We start from the raw sequence: 15,098 nt of genomic DNA on the forward strand, positions 1-15,098 counted from the left end.
TAAAAGTGAAGAAAATCAGTTTAAAATTGTAGTAGGAAATGCCCCTGCAGCAGAGAGGCTTATGGTATTATAATATATTGTAGATAACATTAATATACTTTGTGTATTTGCAGTATCAGTACACATACAAATGAAAGTATATGCTAGGGATTAATCTACCCTGAGTGAACAAAACATTAATAACACCTTCCTATTGAGTTGATTTTTTAGGGAATGACAATATGCTCTATATTATACCTTCAGATCATCACAGCAACCGAAGTTGCTGTGCAGAGGGAGGAGATCGTCCGAGCATCAAGCCTCAGCCCGTCACAGAGGAAGGGTATCCTCCAAACAGCCAGTGTCCCTTCACAGAGGGAGGGGATTCTCTCAGCCGCCAGCATCAATGCACAGAGGGAGGAGATCCTCCGATCATCAGGCCTCATCCCTGCACGGAGGGAGGGGATCCTCCAAACAGCCAGTGTCACTGCGCAGAAGGAGGAAATCGTCCCAATGGCGAACGCCCCTGCGCACAGGGAGGGGATTGTCCCAAAGGCTAGTGTCCCTGCTGAGAGGGAGGAGATCCTCCGAGCATCAGGCCTCATCCCTGCACAGGGGAAGGGGATCCTCCAAACAGCCAGTGTCCCTGCACGGAGGAAGGGGATCCTCCAAACAGCCAGTGTCACTGCGCAGAGGGAGGAGATCCTCAGAGCATCAGGCCTCATCCCTGTACATAGGGAGGGGATCCTCCGAGCATCAGGCCTCATCCCTACAAAGAGGGAGGGGATTCTTCCAGCAGCTTCTATCACTGCGCAGAAGAATAAGATGCTCAGAGCATCACAACTCACCCCTGCACAAAGGGAGTTGATCCTCCTGATGACCAGTGTCACTGCGCAGAGAAAGGGAATCTTCCCAAAGGCCAGCGTCCCTGCGCACAGGGAGTGGATCGTCCCAAAGGCTAGTGTCCCTGCAGAGAGGGAGGAGATCCTCCTCACAGCCAGTGTCCCTGTGAAGAATGAAAACAATCATCCACAACCACCTCCCATCATCCCCATGGTGGCACCACTGTGGAAATGGGATGGTGGAGCGTGTATTCCACCTGTGGATTTCTATTCCAAGAGAAGAGGTCACTTAACCTTACCTAATTAGTAAAGAAATGACCATTGTGATAGCGTGAGAATAAGTTGTGATAGGTTAAATGTACGGCTCATGTGAGTGTATATCTGTAATACTTTCATGCATTTTCTACATAAAACAGGTTTAGCTACATTTTACTTTTACATTTGAGTCATTTAGCTAATGCTCTTATCCAGAGCGACTTACAGTAGTGAGTGTATACATTTTCATACTCCCTAAATCTCTCCAGGATTCGCATGGATTTTAAAAATATTTGCAGATAAATATGCTAGATTTTGCAGCGACAATTATGACATTTTGCATAGCAATGTGCAATTGTTTTGTCCATTTGTTGCAAAAATGCGCTGACAAGGGAAAAAACTGTGTTGACGTGTGGCTTGATTAAACCATATTATGCAGTAAATGTGCGGTGATTGGTTGAAATTGCGAGCCCTCTTTTTGTACTCGGTTAATGGGTCAGTTCTATGCAATGATAATATTGTGACTATTTTATGCAGAAATAGTTTGGCGATTGGTCAAATTTGTAAGCCCTCACATAATATGCAAGGAATTGTTGATTTTGCAACCAAAACAATGCGATGGCAGTGTCCTGGAGTAACCTCCCAGTAATCCCTGTGACTGCGTGTAGGTTAAGATTGGGTTGTAACAGAGTATCAGAGCAAGACGTTCCTATCTGTCAGCCAGTAATTGTTCTGTATGGTGACATGAGCAGAGTGGCCTGACTTCTCCCACTTATTACAGATGTCCGACTTAGATATGTTGAGCATCCTGCTATGATGTCCATCACCAAGCCGGAACACTCCGATGCCAACCCTCAGTTCCAGACTGGCACCCGGCCGGTGGCTGAGCCCGAGACCCCTGCTGTTCACAATAACAGTGGAGGCTGGCTCAGCTGGGTCTTTGGGAGTGGAAGAGCTAATAAGAAGGAGGTTCATCTACCTGAGGACAAAGACAGATCTGTTAGGAACTGGTTCTTAACACTATATTCTGTGTAGAGACAATTGAGTGGATTTTGTTTCAAAATAATTGTGGCTTGCTTCACATTGCTAATATCTTCTTCCTCAGATTGTCTGGGATCCAACTCTGCACAGATGGGTTAACAAAACTGAGCCCAAGGCTGAGGTACATACTTAAATTCAATTAAATTAAAAACAGTGAACAACCATTGTATTTCAACTGTGATAATATTACCAACAATTTGGAAAAATTGTTGATGTGTTTTACAGAACAAGTGTGTACCACCACCTCCACCGATGGGGACATATGGATATCAGGGGAATACTGGCAGTGTCCCCAAAGGAGTGAATCCTTACTCTATGAAAGCAGGTGAATATTGCTTTAGAATACATGTGGTTTAACCAAGACTGTGTCAGCCAATCATAGATGTCCCTGGTGATCTGCTAACACCTTTCCCACTACCAGCAGGTCTATGGGGCAGCAGATACCCTACAATGCATTACAATGATGGGACCAACTCAAAGCCTCCAAGCCATGGGCCTGGACTGCTTCCTAGACAGCTCTCTGGCTTGCTCCCTCCTTCACACTTTGACCTCATGGCACCAATGGTTGTGCCACCTGACACTCTACCCTACTGAGGTATGACTCTGGAAAATCCTTCCAAATTGTATCCATTCATCATTAACTGAGATTTTACTTGAACATAGCAAATGGCTGAAGTAGCAAGAATGTTAACATTTTTTTGTTTTGTCCAACAGGCCAATTGCCCAGAGTTGGAATCTATTAAAATATGATATTTTAATTAAATCTCTCCTTAGTGTCCTCATGTTTACATTACTTTCATGTGTTCTATCATCATTTACAATGCTTATTGCTTCTGCAATGCTTTACTTTACTGACAAGTATATATTATACACATATATTTTATTTTAGACATTACAAAAACACATTTTTGTGAATTTTGGATTTCCTACATTTGCTTACTGTACAGACAAGTATATTTTATACACATATATATATATATATAAAAATGTAATGTATTCCATAGACAGAACAAAATATATTTAGATTCATTTTGAATTCCTCAATGTCCTTTTTTTATTTTCTGTGTCACGTGTTTATGCCCATTTATGTACATCCTGTTTACGTTACTCTTCCAATGAGCTTATCATATAAACTACAACGCGAAAAGTACGGTTTACTGCACTTTTAATCATGTCAGCAAAGGTAACAGCCGTTTACAGTCTTTCTTTAGTTTTTCATTCTTACTCTTCCCAATTCACTTAAACTATATTTCTTTATTTCCCATGGGCTTCACCAGAGTACCCCCTAGTGGCTGGAATACAAGTGTATTAAACCTCTTACAACACCCCCCCCCTGCATTAACTAAGTGTTCCAAACATTTCACTGGCCTCAAAACAAACAGAAGATGTAAGTACTGGTCACGAGAACAACAGAGAAAACTGGCCTAACAGCCATATAACTATCTAGACATGTCCAGTCTGCCTTTATGGGCAAAGACGAAACCCCCACTAAACATTATCACTCTGTGATTAGTAAAGGTAAATGAGAAAATATATACACATCAGAACATCTCTAGTTGGTATCCTGATAAGAGCTTGGCAGCCCTAAAGTGTTATAGGTTAGAATGTCTCTGGGCCTCCTCTGCCGGGCTGAACGGCGGGGCAAGGTCATGGGTGACCCCAATGTATCCGTGTCGGTGTGTAACTGTTCGCCCCCACCATGACAGCTCATCTTGCACTGATGGCCTTAGTGTGACCGTGGATATCCACGTTACAGTCATTCTGTTGTATCTGAACATTATTGAGTGTTGCTTTTACTATTCCAAGTGAGTGTTTCTCTGTGCATTCTTCCATGTAATGTTCAGCATGCAAAGGAGAGCTTGACAGAAAGTCTGAGTCAGTGTTTATCTTTCCAGGACGATACTTCAGTGTGAGATTAAAGTCAGACAGCTCTGCCACCCAGCGATGACCGGTGGCATTCAGTCTTGCTGTAGTTAGTACATATGTCAAGGGGGTATTATCACTGTACACTGTCATAGAGGGAGCATAAAATAGGTCATCTCGGAACCGCTCAGTCACTGCCCATTTGGGGGCCAAGAATTCCGTTTCCCTGAGTGAAGGTGATAGTTTCTCTCTGTTTGAGTTAGGGTGCGGGAGCCATATCCAATGACTCTCAGTTTGCCACTTTGTCGTTGGTATAACACCCTCCCAATCCCTCTTCGGAGGCATCAACATGCAGGATCAAAGGGTTCTTGAAATCTGGGTAAGCATGCACAGGTGGATTAGTCAACACACTCACCAAGTGTTCTAATGCTCTCTGGTGAGCATCCTCCCATATAACTTTCTGATGGGGGAGAGCCTGTCCCGACTGCATAGCTACCTTGGTCCTTCGCTTCCCAGAAGCTGGGGTCTCCGACTTCACTGCTAGTAAGTCATAGAGACAATTAGCATGTTGTGAAAAGTTCTGTACAAAACCCCGATAGTACCCTAGAAACCCCAGTAGTTTCTTCAACTCTCTCCCGTTTGTTGGTGGCCTGTTTACCAGTTCTTGCACTGCTACAATTTCTTTAACATCCATTCTGTAACCCTCAGCAGAAATTATTTTTCCTAAATAACGGACCTCATTCTTGAATAGGTCACACTTATCAGCCCTGAGTTTAATGCCCCATTTATTTTGCTGCCTTAGTACCTGACGGACATCTTCCCCATGTTGTTCTAATGACTGACTAAAAATAAGAACGTCATCCAAATATGATACACAGATTCTACCTCTAAACTTTCCTCCATGCTTCGTTGGAAGGCAGAGGGACTGTTTGATAAGCCAAAGGGAATTAAATTCATTTCATATAAGGCCCAAGGGGTGCTGAAGGCAGTGTATTTTCTGGACTCCTCTCCCACAAAGCCTTGGTGGTATGCCTTTCCTTGATCTAAAACTGTAAACCATGAGTTTTCTCCCAAACCATCAACTATTTCCTGTATACGGGGTATGCCTGTCCGGAACAGTCGTCTTGTTCAATCCTCTGTAATCAACACAAAGTCTTAAAATCCCATCATTTCTCTGTACGCAGACCAAAGGTGATACGTATGAGGAAGTTGACTTCCTGATGAAGTTTTGGTTCAGCAGCCCCTGAAGGTGGCTTTTCACCTCAGCATACAAGGGGCGTGGCACATCTCCATTCTGAGATTTTCAATACACCCTATGTCATTGTCATCTTTGGCAAAAACAGCTGATTCCTCTCTGAGCATCCGTTTGACTAATTCTTGTTGGTCTTGGCTCAAGTGCTGAACCTCTACCGGTGGGTCCCACCACTCTATTTGGCAGTTGTCAGGGCCAGGTTCCGGTGGGGATCTGTCCTGAACCTGTGCTACAGTAACCTTTTCTCCACTGGGCACAGGAACCAGGTGACACGCTACTAATCTCTGTAAAGTCCCTATCACTGTTTGTCATTGTAAGGTGATGTCATGTTGGTAGTATTCACTACTGTAATGTTAACTTTTCAAGATGGCCGTTTTGATGTTTTCACAACCTGACTTTGTAGGTCCAGGCCCCAGATCACTCTCACGTCCGGTTCAAATAAATTATGTTTTCTCCATTCCTCAGTAATGATGGATACCTGAGCCCATGTGTCTTTACACCCTCCATATAACACCACACTCAACACTTTTTCACGAATGAGCTATGCTATATTACAATGTCCTGTGGTAGCTGGGGTAGTTGGCCCCCACTCTCTCTGTGTCATGGGACAAGGGGAGTTGTGGTTAGTCTTGCGGGCAATCTTACATGTAGGTTGGTGGTGTTTCCAATGATCCTGTTGGCACACTTTGGAACAATAGGCAGCTTTATGACACAATGAACACAACTTCAACTCTGACATTCTCTCTACCTTTGAAGTGCAGCCACTGCAACACTGGATGGAACTAGATGTATCTGAGGTCACTCCCTGTTCCATGGTTGTGACCCCCAGGCGTTTCCCGATGGATGTGCGTTGCCCCTGATTCTACATCCTACTGCCCAATGGCTATCACTGCCACATTTGTAGCAATGATGGCAGTCTGTTGACCAGTCTCATAACAACTTTTGTATTTTATTTTCTCCCTGTTGTTTGGACTTGGTTTTCTGTTGGAGTGATTCCTAACTGAACGGTCACCCTGGCCCTGCACTGACTGTACTAATGCTGCAACCTGACAGGTCAGTTCTTTGGTTGCTTCATGGCTCGCATCAATTTTACTCAGGAGAGGATTATACTTATTTTGTTTTCAGACTGTGGTCTGTGAGGGCTCTGCCTGTGCACATTCCTCTCTGCTATCCCCGTTATCCTCACTCTGTACTGCGTTCACTCGTGTGGGTGTGAACTTACGGGAAATCCTGGCCTTTTGCATGCGTTCGCTTTCATTGCCCTGGGCAATTTGCATTTTCTCAAGTAACAGTTCATCACTGGTGTTAATATTCTGGAGATGCACTCTCATCTCTGCCATGACATTATCATTTGTTAATCCTGTAACAATGGCCTGCAGGCATTGACTCTTGACTAACTGTGCCATATTTCAGTCTTGATTGGGCACGAGCTGTGCCAACTCTGAGCCTCCGACCCATGAAGACAACCGTTCATTGACAGGCGATGCAGTTTTAACGAACGTACTTTAGCTACAAACTAGCTAAAAAAAAGTATATTCTTTCAACATCGCTAGCTAGCTAACGTTACTGTACAGCAGTAACTAGTTAACGTTTTATAGATTCCATAATTAACGTTAGATTATGAACTATTAACTTTGGCTAGCTATCTTGAGTACAGTTCAATATCAATGGTAGGCAGATCCAACGTTAGGTAGCTAACGCCGTTGGTAGTTTGGTAACGTCAGTGTTATATTATGTAGTTACTTTTTTTGCAGCCGTTACACCACTCACTCTCAACACCTACGTTAGATAGCTCACGTTAGCTAACATTAAGTTAACGTTACCTGGCTATTGGTAGTTGAAGTCCATCTCTTCTGTCCGTGAGCAGCAGTCTGGTGCAATCAGAGATGGTAGATTTACAGTTTTCGAGAAATTGGGCTGCTATTGTTAACAAGCTAGCTCATTTTACATCGGAAGAACAGAAGTTGAGTGAACCTCTTTCATCAGTACATGAGACTTGGGCGGAGTCCAAACGACCTTTAAACAAATGTGATCATCAGTGACAAAATCTATCACTCATAGCATACGTACCGGTGAATCGTTGTGACATGAAATACGAGTGAGAGTGTAATCAATGTGTAATAACCACGTACAAAATTAATGAACTTGTTAAATTATGATGTGACGTGAAGACATATTCAGGTCCTGATTGGTAAAGAAGCTCATTTGAAGTGTCAAAGAGTGTTATTTGACGCTTCAAATAGTGTTATTTACGTGTATCTTTTTGGCACCAAAGACTCAATCGGCGTTCCATATTGCTGTCCACTTGCCTCGTTGGCGTCGAGTCCGATATTCCTTTGATTTCGTCTTTCAGTTGAAGCAGCCAAGACATTCCCTCATCCTCTGATTCCATTAAATCCTCCTTTTCACAGTAATCTTCCATCAATCTTTCCTTTTACTTCAGTCATCTACACCTCCTATTCCACAACTACACACAAGTGCTGTAAATTGTCCTCAGTTAAAGTCCATAAACTCTTTTAGATTTCATCCAACAACGTTTCCCTCTCTCGACTCATATTGTCCTGTTCACGTATCAACAACGACAATGCAGGCAATGGCAAGATAGCTACACTCCGTTAGGTGGTTAGTCTGCTAACGTTAGCTAGCTAGCTACTCTCCCAATGTCTCTCACTCGTTGTCCGTTCCAGGAATATGGGCCGGTGCTCACATGAAAATAAATCTCAGCGGTGCCTCCAAATTTGTTACCCTTCCAATGAGCTTATCATATAAACTACAACGCGAAAAGTACGGTTTACTTCACTTTTAATCCTGTCAGCACAGGTAACAGCCGTTTACAGTATTTTTAGTCTTTCATTCTTACGCTTCCCAATTAACTTTATTTACCATGGGCTTCACCAGAGTACCCCCTATTGGCTGGAACTGTAGAGTCTGCCCCTTACACAAAAGTTGTGGACAGAGATGTGGGCATACTATAATACGTAATAAGTTAAAATAAAAATAATGACAAGCACATCTTTTTCTTTTTGAATTCAGGTTTTATTAAGTCAGGGTAGCTTGGTGATCATGGCTAAGTGTAACAACATCGAGATCCCTTCGGGGACCAGAACTGAATTGATGTTTTACTAACCTAATATACCCTCAACTATACAGACACACAGCAATGTAGTGCTGCTGACCTGGATTCAGGACCCACTATGGGAGTCATCCTACATTCAAAGGAGCGGCACGTAGCCTCAAGGTTTGAGCCTGTTATTGGGTCAGTTACCGAAAGTTTGCTGGCTCAAATACCAGAGCCGACAAAGTAGGAAAACACATAATGATGTCGCTGTGCTCTTGAGCAAGGCACTTGTGGGTGTCTCAGGGGGAGTTGGGATATGCAAAAATCCCACAATTCCATTGCACAACTGTGTGTAGGTTAAAATGCTCCATCATTCTTGCCAATGCAGGATCATAGTGTTGTAATACTGTTGTAATACTGTAGCTACTATTTGACTGGAGTTGGGTCTTGATAGGAAAGACTGAATAAGTAGTAAAGCCCCTGCCAATCAGGACCTCTCAACCCTCCTGCTCTAAGTCCTCTGTGAACTTCCTGACCTTGAACAAGACCTCCATGTTAACTGTGGGTTGCGTGGTGGATAGTGAGCGCAGCATGTCAAACTGGAGGGCAGAGGGACACTGTCACGACTTCCGCCGAAGTCAGCTCCTCTCCTTGTCTCCTTGTTGTATCCATTTGTTTTGTCGTTTTCCCTGCACACCTGGTTTTCATTCCCCAATCAATTCATATGTATTTATTCCTCTATTCCCCATCATGTCTTTGTGTAGGATAGTTTCGTGTTACGTGTATTTGGATATTGTGGATTTTTTTACAGGCATTTATTTTTGTCTATGTTCCGTGTTTTTAGGCACATTTGTTGTTAGTTTTGTGCTGTTTTCTAAACCAGAATAAATTGAGCCTGTTCACTACACTCTGCTCTCCTGCACCTGACTTCGCCTCCGATACACACTCATAACAGTATCCGACACCTACCATCGAGTCAGCAGGAGCAGGTACCCTGGTCAGAGGAGTCCAGGAACTCGTCCAGGAACACGTGGCTATGCTACATCATCTCGGTGCCATGATGGATCGCTTTGTCCAGACCATGGACCTGTCTCTCTAGCGCCTCGACCAGCTCAACCAGGGTTATCTCTACCGGTCCCGTCCGGATCCAGCTCCAGTTGAATTCGTCTCTCCCTTCCCAGGGAGTATGATGGGACGGCCGCACAGTGCCAGGGGTTCCTTTTGCAACTGGAAGTTTACCTGGCCACTGTTCACCCAGCTCCCTCAGGAAGGGAGAGAGTCTCCGCCCTCGTCTCCTGCCTCTCAGGGAGAGCTCTGGAGTGGGCAAACGCCGTGTGGGGAGAGGAAGACGCGGCATTGGACCACTTTGAGGAGTTTACCCGCCGTTTCCGGGCTGTCTTTGACCATCCGCCCGAAAGTAGAGCAGCGGGTGAATGACTTTTCCATCTGAGGCAGGGGATGAGGAGCGCACAGGATTTTGCGCTGGAGTTCCGGACCTTGGCCGCCAGAGACGGATGGAACGACAGGGCCCTCATCGTCCACTATCGATGCAGCTTTCGTGAGGACGTCCGACGGGAGTTGGCTTGCAGGGATGCCACCACCACCTTTGACCAACTGGCGGATATGTCCATCCGGTTGGATAACCTGCTGGTCATCTGTGGACATCCTGAGGGGGCTCTATCGCTTCCATCTCCCAGCGCTCCCGCTCCGGTGCCATCTCCCAGCGCTCCCGCTCCGGTGCCATGGAGTTGGAAGGGGCTGCGAGTAGGGAGGCTGGAGGAGAGGCATTCACGTGCACCATCTGTGGCTGCAGAGGGCACACTGCCGGTCGGTGCCGGGTTGGTTCCTCTGGGAGTCGAGGCAGCAGGCAGGGCACTCTGGCGACACCTCAGGTGAGTATGCACCACTCTCATCCAGAGTCCTCTGTTGTTCACCTGTTTGTACCTGTTTGTTTCCCTGAGTTCTCCCCGCATTCCCAGCATAAGGCGTTCGTCGATTCAGGCACAGCTGGGAATTTTATTGACAGAGAGTTAGCACATAGTTTAGGAATCCCCATTATTCCCATGGATAGACCTTTTCCGGTTCACGCTCTGGAAAGTCGACCATTAGGGTCCGGGCTAATCAGAGAGGCCACCATCTCCCTGGCCATGGAGACGCAGTGGGTTCACAATGAGAAAATCAGTCTCTTTCTCACGGGGCGCGCTGCTTCACTAAACTGGATCTCAGGAGTGCGTACAATCTGGATCGTATCCGAGAGGGAGATGAGTGGAAGACTGCGTTGAGTACCACCTCAGAGCATTATGAGTACCTCGTCATGCCGTACGGGTTGATGAATGCTCCCTCAGTCTTCCAATCCTTTGTAGACGAGATTTTCAGGGACCTGCACGGGCAGGGTGTGGTGGTGTATATCGATGACATTCTGATATACTCCGCTACACGCGCCAAGAATGTGTCCTTGGTGCGCAAGGTACTTGGACGACTGTTTGAACATGACCTGTACGTCAAGGCTGAGAAATGCCTGTTTTTTCAACAGTCCATGTCCTTCCTAGGGTATCGCATTTCCACATCAGGGTTGGAGATGGAGAGTCACCGCATAGCAGCTGTCCGTAATTGGCTGACTCCCACCACTGTAAAGGAGGTGCAGCGATTTTTAGGGTTTGCCAATTAATACCGGAGATTTATCCGGGGTTTTGGCCAGGTGGCTGCTCCCATTACCTCACTCCTGAAGAGTGGTCCTGTACGTCTGCAGTGGTCTGTTGAGGCAGACAGGGCTTCTGGGCAGCTGAGAGCTCTGTTTACCTCGGCTCCCGTGCTGGCCCATCCGGATCCTTCTTTGGTATTCATAGTGGAGGTGGCTGGGATCGCGTAAGAGGTCTGGGATCGGAGCCGTGCTCTCTCAGCACTCGGGCATGCCACCGAAGCTCCGCCCCTGTGCTTTCTTCTCGAAGAAGCTCAGCCGGCGGAGCGGAATAACAATGTGGGGGACCGGGAGCTGTTGGCTGTGGTTAAGGCTTTGAAGGCGTGGAGGCATTGGCTTGAGGGGGCTAAACACCCTCTCCTCATCTTGACTGACCACCGCAACCTGGAGTACATCCAGGCAGCTAGGAGACTGAATCCTCGTCAGGCAAGGTGGGCCATGTTCTTTACCCGTATTGTGTTTACCTTGTCCTACAGACCAGGCTCCCAGAACGTTAAGGCAGACACATTGTCCCGTCTGTATGACACAGAGGAGCGGCCCATGGATCCCACTCCCATACTCCCTGCCTCTTGCTTGGTGGCGCCGGTAGTGTGGGAGCTGGAAGCGGACATTGAGCGGGCGTCACGTGCAGAGCCCGCTCCCCTCCAGTGTCCAACTGGGCGTCTGTACGTTCTGCCTGCTGTCCGCAACCGGCTGATCTATTGGGCCCACACGTCACCCTCCTTTGTTCATCCTGGGATCGGCCGGACGGTGCGCTGTCTTAGTGGGAAGTACTGGTGCCCCACTTTGGCTAAGGATGTGAGGGTTTATGTTTCCTCCTGTTCGGTGTGCACCCAGTGTAAGGCTCCTAGGCACCTGCCCTGTTGGTGGATTTCACAACCGACCTTCACAGGGTAACACCATGATCCTGGTCGTTGTGGTACTTTTTTCTAAGTCCTGTCGTCTCCTCCCTTTGCCCGGTCTCTCTACGGCCCTACAGACTGCGGAGGCCCTGTTTACTCACGTCTTCTGGCACTACGGGATGCCTGACGATAGAGTGTCTGACCAGGGTCCCCAGTTCACGTCGAGGGTCTGGAGGGCGTTCATGGAATGTCTGGGGTTCTCGGTCAGCCTTACCTCAGGTTTTACCCCGAGAGTAACGGGCAGGTGGAGAGAGTTAACCAGGATGTGGGTGGTTTCTGAGGTCTTATTGCCAGGACCGGCCAGGGGAGTGGGCAGCGTTCGTACCTGGGCAGAGATGGCCCAGAACTCGCTCCGCCACTCCTCCACTAACCTCTCTCCCTTCCAGTGTGTATTGGGCTATCAGCCGGTTCTGGCTCCTTGGAATCAGAGTCAGACCGAGGCTCCAGAGGTGGATGACTGGTTCCGAAGCACGGAGGAAACATAGGACGCCGCTCATGTCCACATTCAGCAGGCCGTGCTGCACCAGAAAGTTGGTCGCAGACCGTCACCGCAGTGAGGCCCCGGTGTTCGCACTGGGGGACCGGGTCTGGCTCTCGACTCAAAACCTGCCCCTCCGCCTGCACTGTCGGATGCTGGGTCTGCGGTTTGTAGGGCCATTTAAAGTCCTGAGGAGAGTGAACTTGGTATGTTACAGGTTACAGCTTCCCCCCGATTACCGCATTAACCCCTCGTTCCATGTGTCTCTCCTCAGGCCGGTGGTGGCTGGCCTGCTCCAGGAGTCTGAGGTACGGGAAGTTCCTCCACCCTCTCTGAACATCGATGGGGCCCCGGCGTACTCTGTTCGTTCCATACTGGATTGGAGACGTCGGGTGAGGGGCCTTCAGTACCTCGTGGACTGGGAGGGGTATGGTCCGGAGAAGAGATGCTGGGTTCCGGTGGAGGACGTGTTGGATCCTTCTATGCTGCGAGAGTTCCACCGTCTCCATCCGGATCGCCCTGCGCCTCGCCCTCCGGGTTGTCCCCGAGGTCGGTGTCGACGCGCAGCTGGGGGTGGTACTGTCATGACTTCCGCTGATGTTGGTCCCTCTCCTTGTTCGGGCGGTGTTCGGTGGTCGATGTCACCGACCTTCTAGCCATCGCTGATCCATTTTTCATTTTCCATTGGTTTTGTCTGGTCTTACATCACACCTGCTTTCAATCCCATCAATTACATGGTGTGTATTTAACCCTCTGTTTTCCCCTCATGTCATTGTTGGTGATTGTTTGTTGTATGTTAGTGCAAGTCATGTGTCTGGTGTGCAACGGGTTTTGTACCCTTTATTATTATTTGTGTATATTTTGGTTCTGAGTTTTTTTTAGCATTTATTAAATCTCTCCGTTTATACCAAGTTCACTCTCCTGCGCCTGACTTCCCTGCCACCAGCACGCACCCATTACATCAGGGCTGATAAGTGTGACCTATTCAAGAATGAGGTCCGTTATTTAGGAAAAATAATTTCTGCTGAGGGTTACAGAATGGATGTTAAAGAAATTGTAGCAGTGCAAGAACTGGTAAACAGGCCACCAACAAACGTGAGAGAGTTGAGGAAACTACTGGGGTTTCTAGGGTACTATAGGGGTTTTGTACAGAACTGTTCACAACATGCTAAATGTCTCTATGACTTACTAGCAGTGAAGTCGGAGACCCCAGCTTCTGGGAAGCGAAGGACCAAGGTAGCTGTGCAGTCGGTACAGGCTCTGCCCCCACCAGAAAGTTATATGGGAGGATGCTCACCAGAGAGCATTAGAACACTTGGTGAGTGTGTTGACTAATCCACCTGTGCATGCTTACCCAGATTTCAAGGAGCCTTTTATCCTGCATGTTCATGCCTCCGAAGAGGGATTGTGAGGGGTGTTATTCCAATGACAAATTGGCAAACTGAGAGTCATTGGATATGGCTCCCGCACCCTGACTCAACCAAAGAGAAACAATCACCTTCACTCAGGGAAACTGGAATTCTTGGCCCCCAAATGGGCAGTGACTGAGCGATTCCGAGATGTCCTATTTTATGCTCCCTCTGTGACAGTGTACAGTGATAATAACCCCTTGACATATGTACTAACTACAGCAAGACTGAATGCCATCGGTCATCGCTGGGTGGCAGAGCTGTCTGACTTTAATCTCACACAGAAGTATTGTCCTGGAAAGATAAACACTTACAAAGACTTTCTGTCACACTCTCCTTTGCATGCTGAACATTACATGGAAGAATACATAGTGTGAGCGGACCAAGTAATTGGGCGTCACTCTAAAGCGGGAAGGTGGAATAAACGAGTCAGGAGTAAGTTTTCTTGATTGAACACAGTTCTCTATTGAGGGCATTGGGTCAACACAAACACTCCAACATAATCAATGAAAATCTTCCAAGGAAAAACATACATCTTCTTCTCCAGATGAAACCAGAACATAATAGGATTATCTTTAAACTACAACAAAAAGTCACGGGATTGTCACCGTCTTAGTGGTTCTTCCTGGATAGCTCCTCTCTCTCGGTGGCCATCTTCCAGAGATAGTTTTCCCCCCTCTCTGCTGGTTCCATTCTCTCTCTTATAGGGGAAGGAGAGTATGTCATTAGTACCGTCAGCTGTGCTTAATTGCCTCTGGTTACTTTGTCTCCCATGCCTTGTTGGGCTACTATCCATGAGCCCAGCCTGCCCTCTGGTGGTCCTTCCACAATAGAGAAACACTCACTTGAAATGGTAAAAGCAACACTCAATGATGTTCAGATACAACAGAATGACCGTGTAACGCGGATATCCACGGTCACACTAAGGCCATCAGTGCAAGATGAGCTGTCATGGTGGGGGGGAACAGTTACAGACCGACCGTCTCCACACGATATCATGCAGGCTCAGTTAAAGGATGAGGCTGTATCGAGAATCTTGGAACTGAAAAGTCAAAGGACTAAGCCTAAACCAACAGAATGTCAACAAGAGTCATACAAAGTCAAACAGTTACTGCAAGAGTGGAACAGGCTCCATGCTTCACCAGATGGATTTTTACAAAGGAAAACAGCAAAAAGGACACAAGGTGTGGTACCAAGTCAGTATAGAACACTGATTTCCAAGTACTTACACACTAAAATGGCCCATCTAGGAACAGAAAGAGTGTTGAACTTAGCGCTAGCCATTTAAAACAATGCCACTTCATATAATGTTTTCACACCC

The 15,098-nt window shown here is 46.9% G+C and overlaps 1 protein-coding gene and 1 long non-coding RNA gene across 3 annotated transcripts in view; one reads left to right on the forward strand and one right to left on the reverse strand.

The window, feature by feature from the left end:
* Nucleotides 1–8,162, reverse strand: LOC149972040 (uncharacterized). Of its 2 annotated transcripts, XR_016491877.1 has the most exons (3): nt 7,056–7,870; nt 4,396–4,520; nt 1–2,055 (listed from the first exon to the last, which is right to left on the reverse strand). It is a non-coding gene; the product is annotated as an uncharacterized LOC149972040 (long non-coding RNA). The 2 variants fall into 2 exon arrangements; XR_016491878.1 differs by lacking the exon at nt 4,396–4,520 and having other exon boundaries at nt 7,056–8,162.
* LOC110504178 (uncharacterized) overlaps nt 214–15,098 on the forward strand; it is a 27,918-nt gene continuing 13,033 nt past the window's right edge. The window contains exons 1-2 of the mRNA XM_090220490.1: nt 214–987; nt 2,233–2,238. Of these exons, the coding sequence (XP_090076616.1) occupies nt 214–987; nt 2,233–2,238 (780 nt within the window). The remainder of the gene's footprint in view (nt 988–2,232; nt 2,239–15,098) is intronic.

This window comes from Oncorhynchus mykiss, chromosome 25 (assembly GCF_057628025.1).
Source record: "Oncorhynchus mykiss isolate SJ-2025 chromosome 25, ASM5762802v1, whole genome shotgun sequence".
NCBI lineage: Eukaryota > Metazoa > Chordata > Actinopteri > Salmoniformes > Salmonidae > Oncorhynchus > Oncorhynchus mykiss.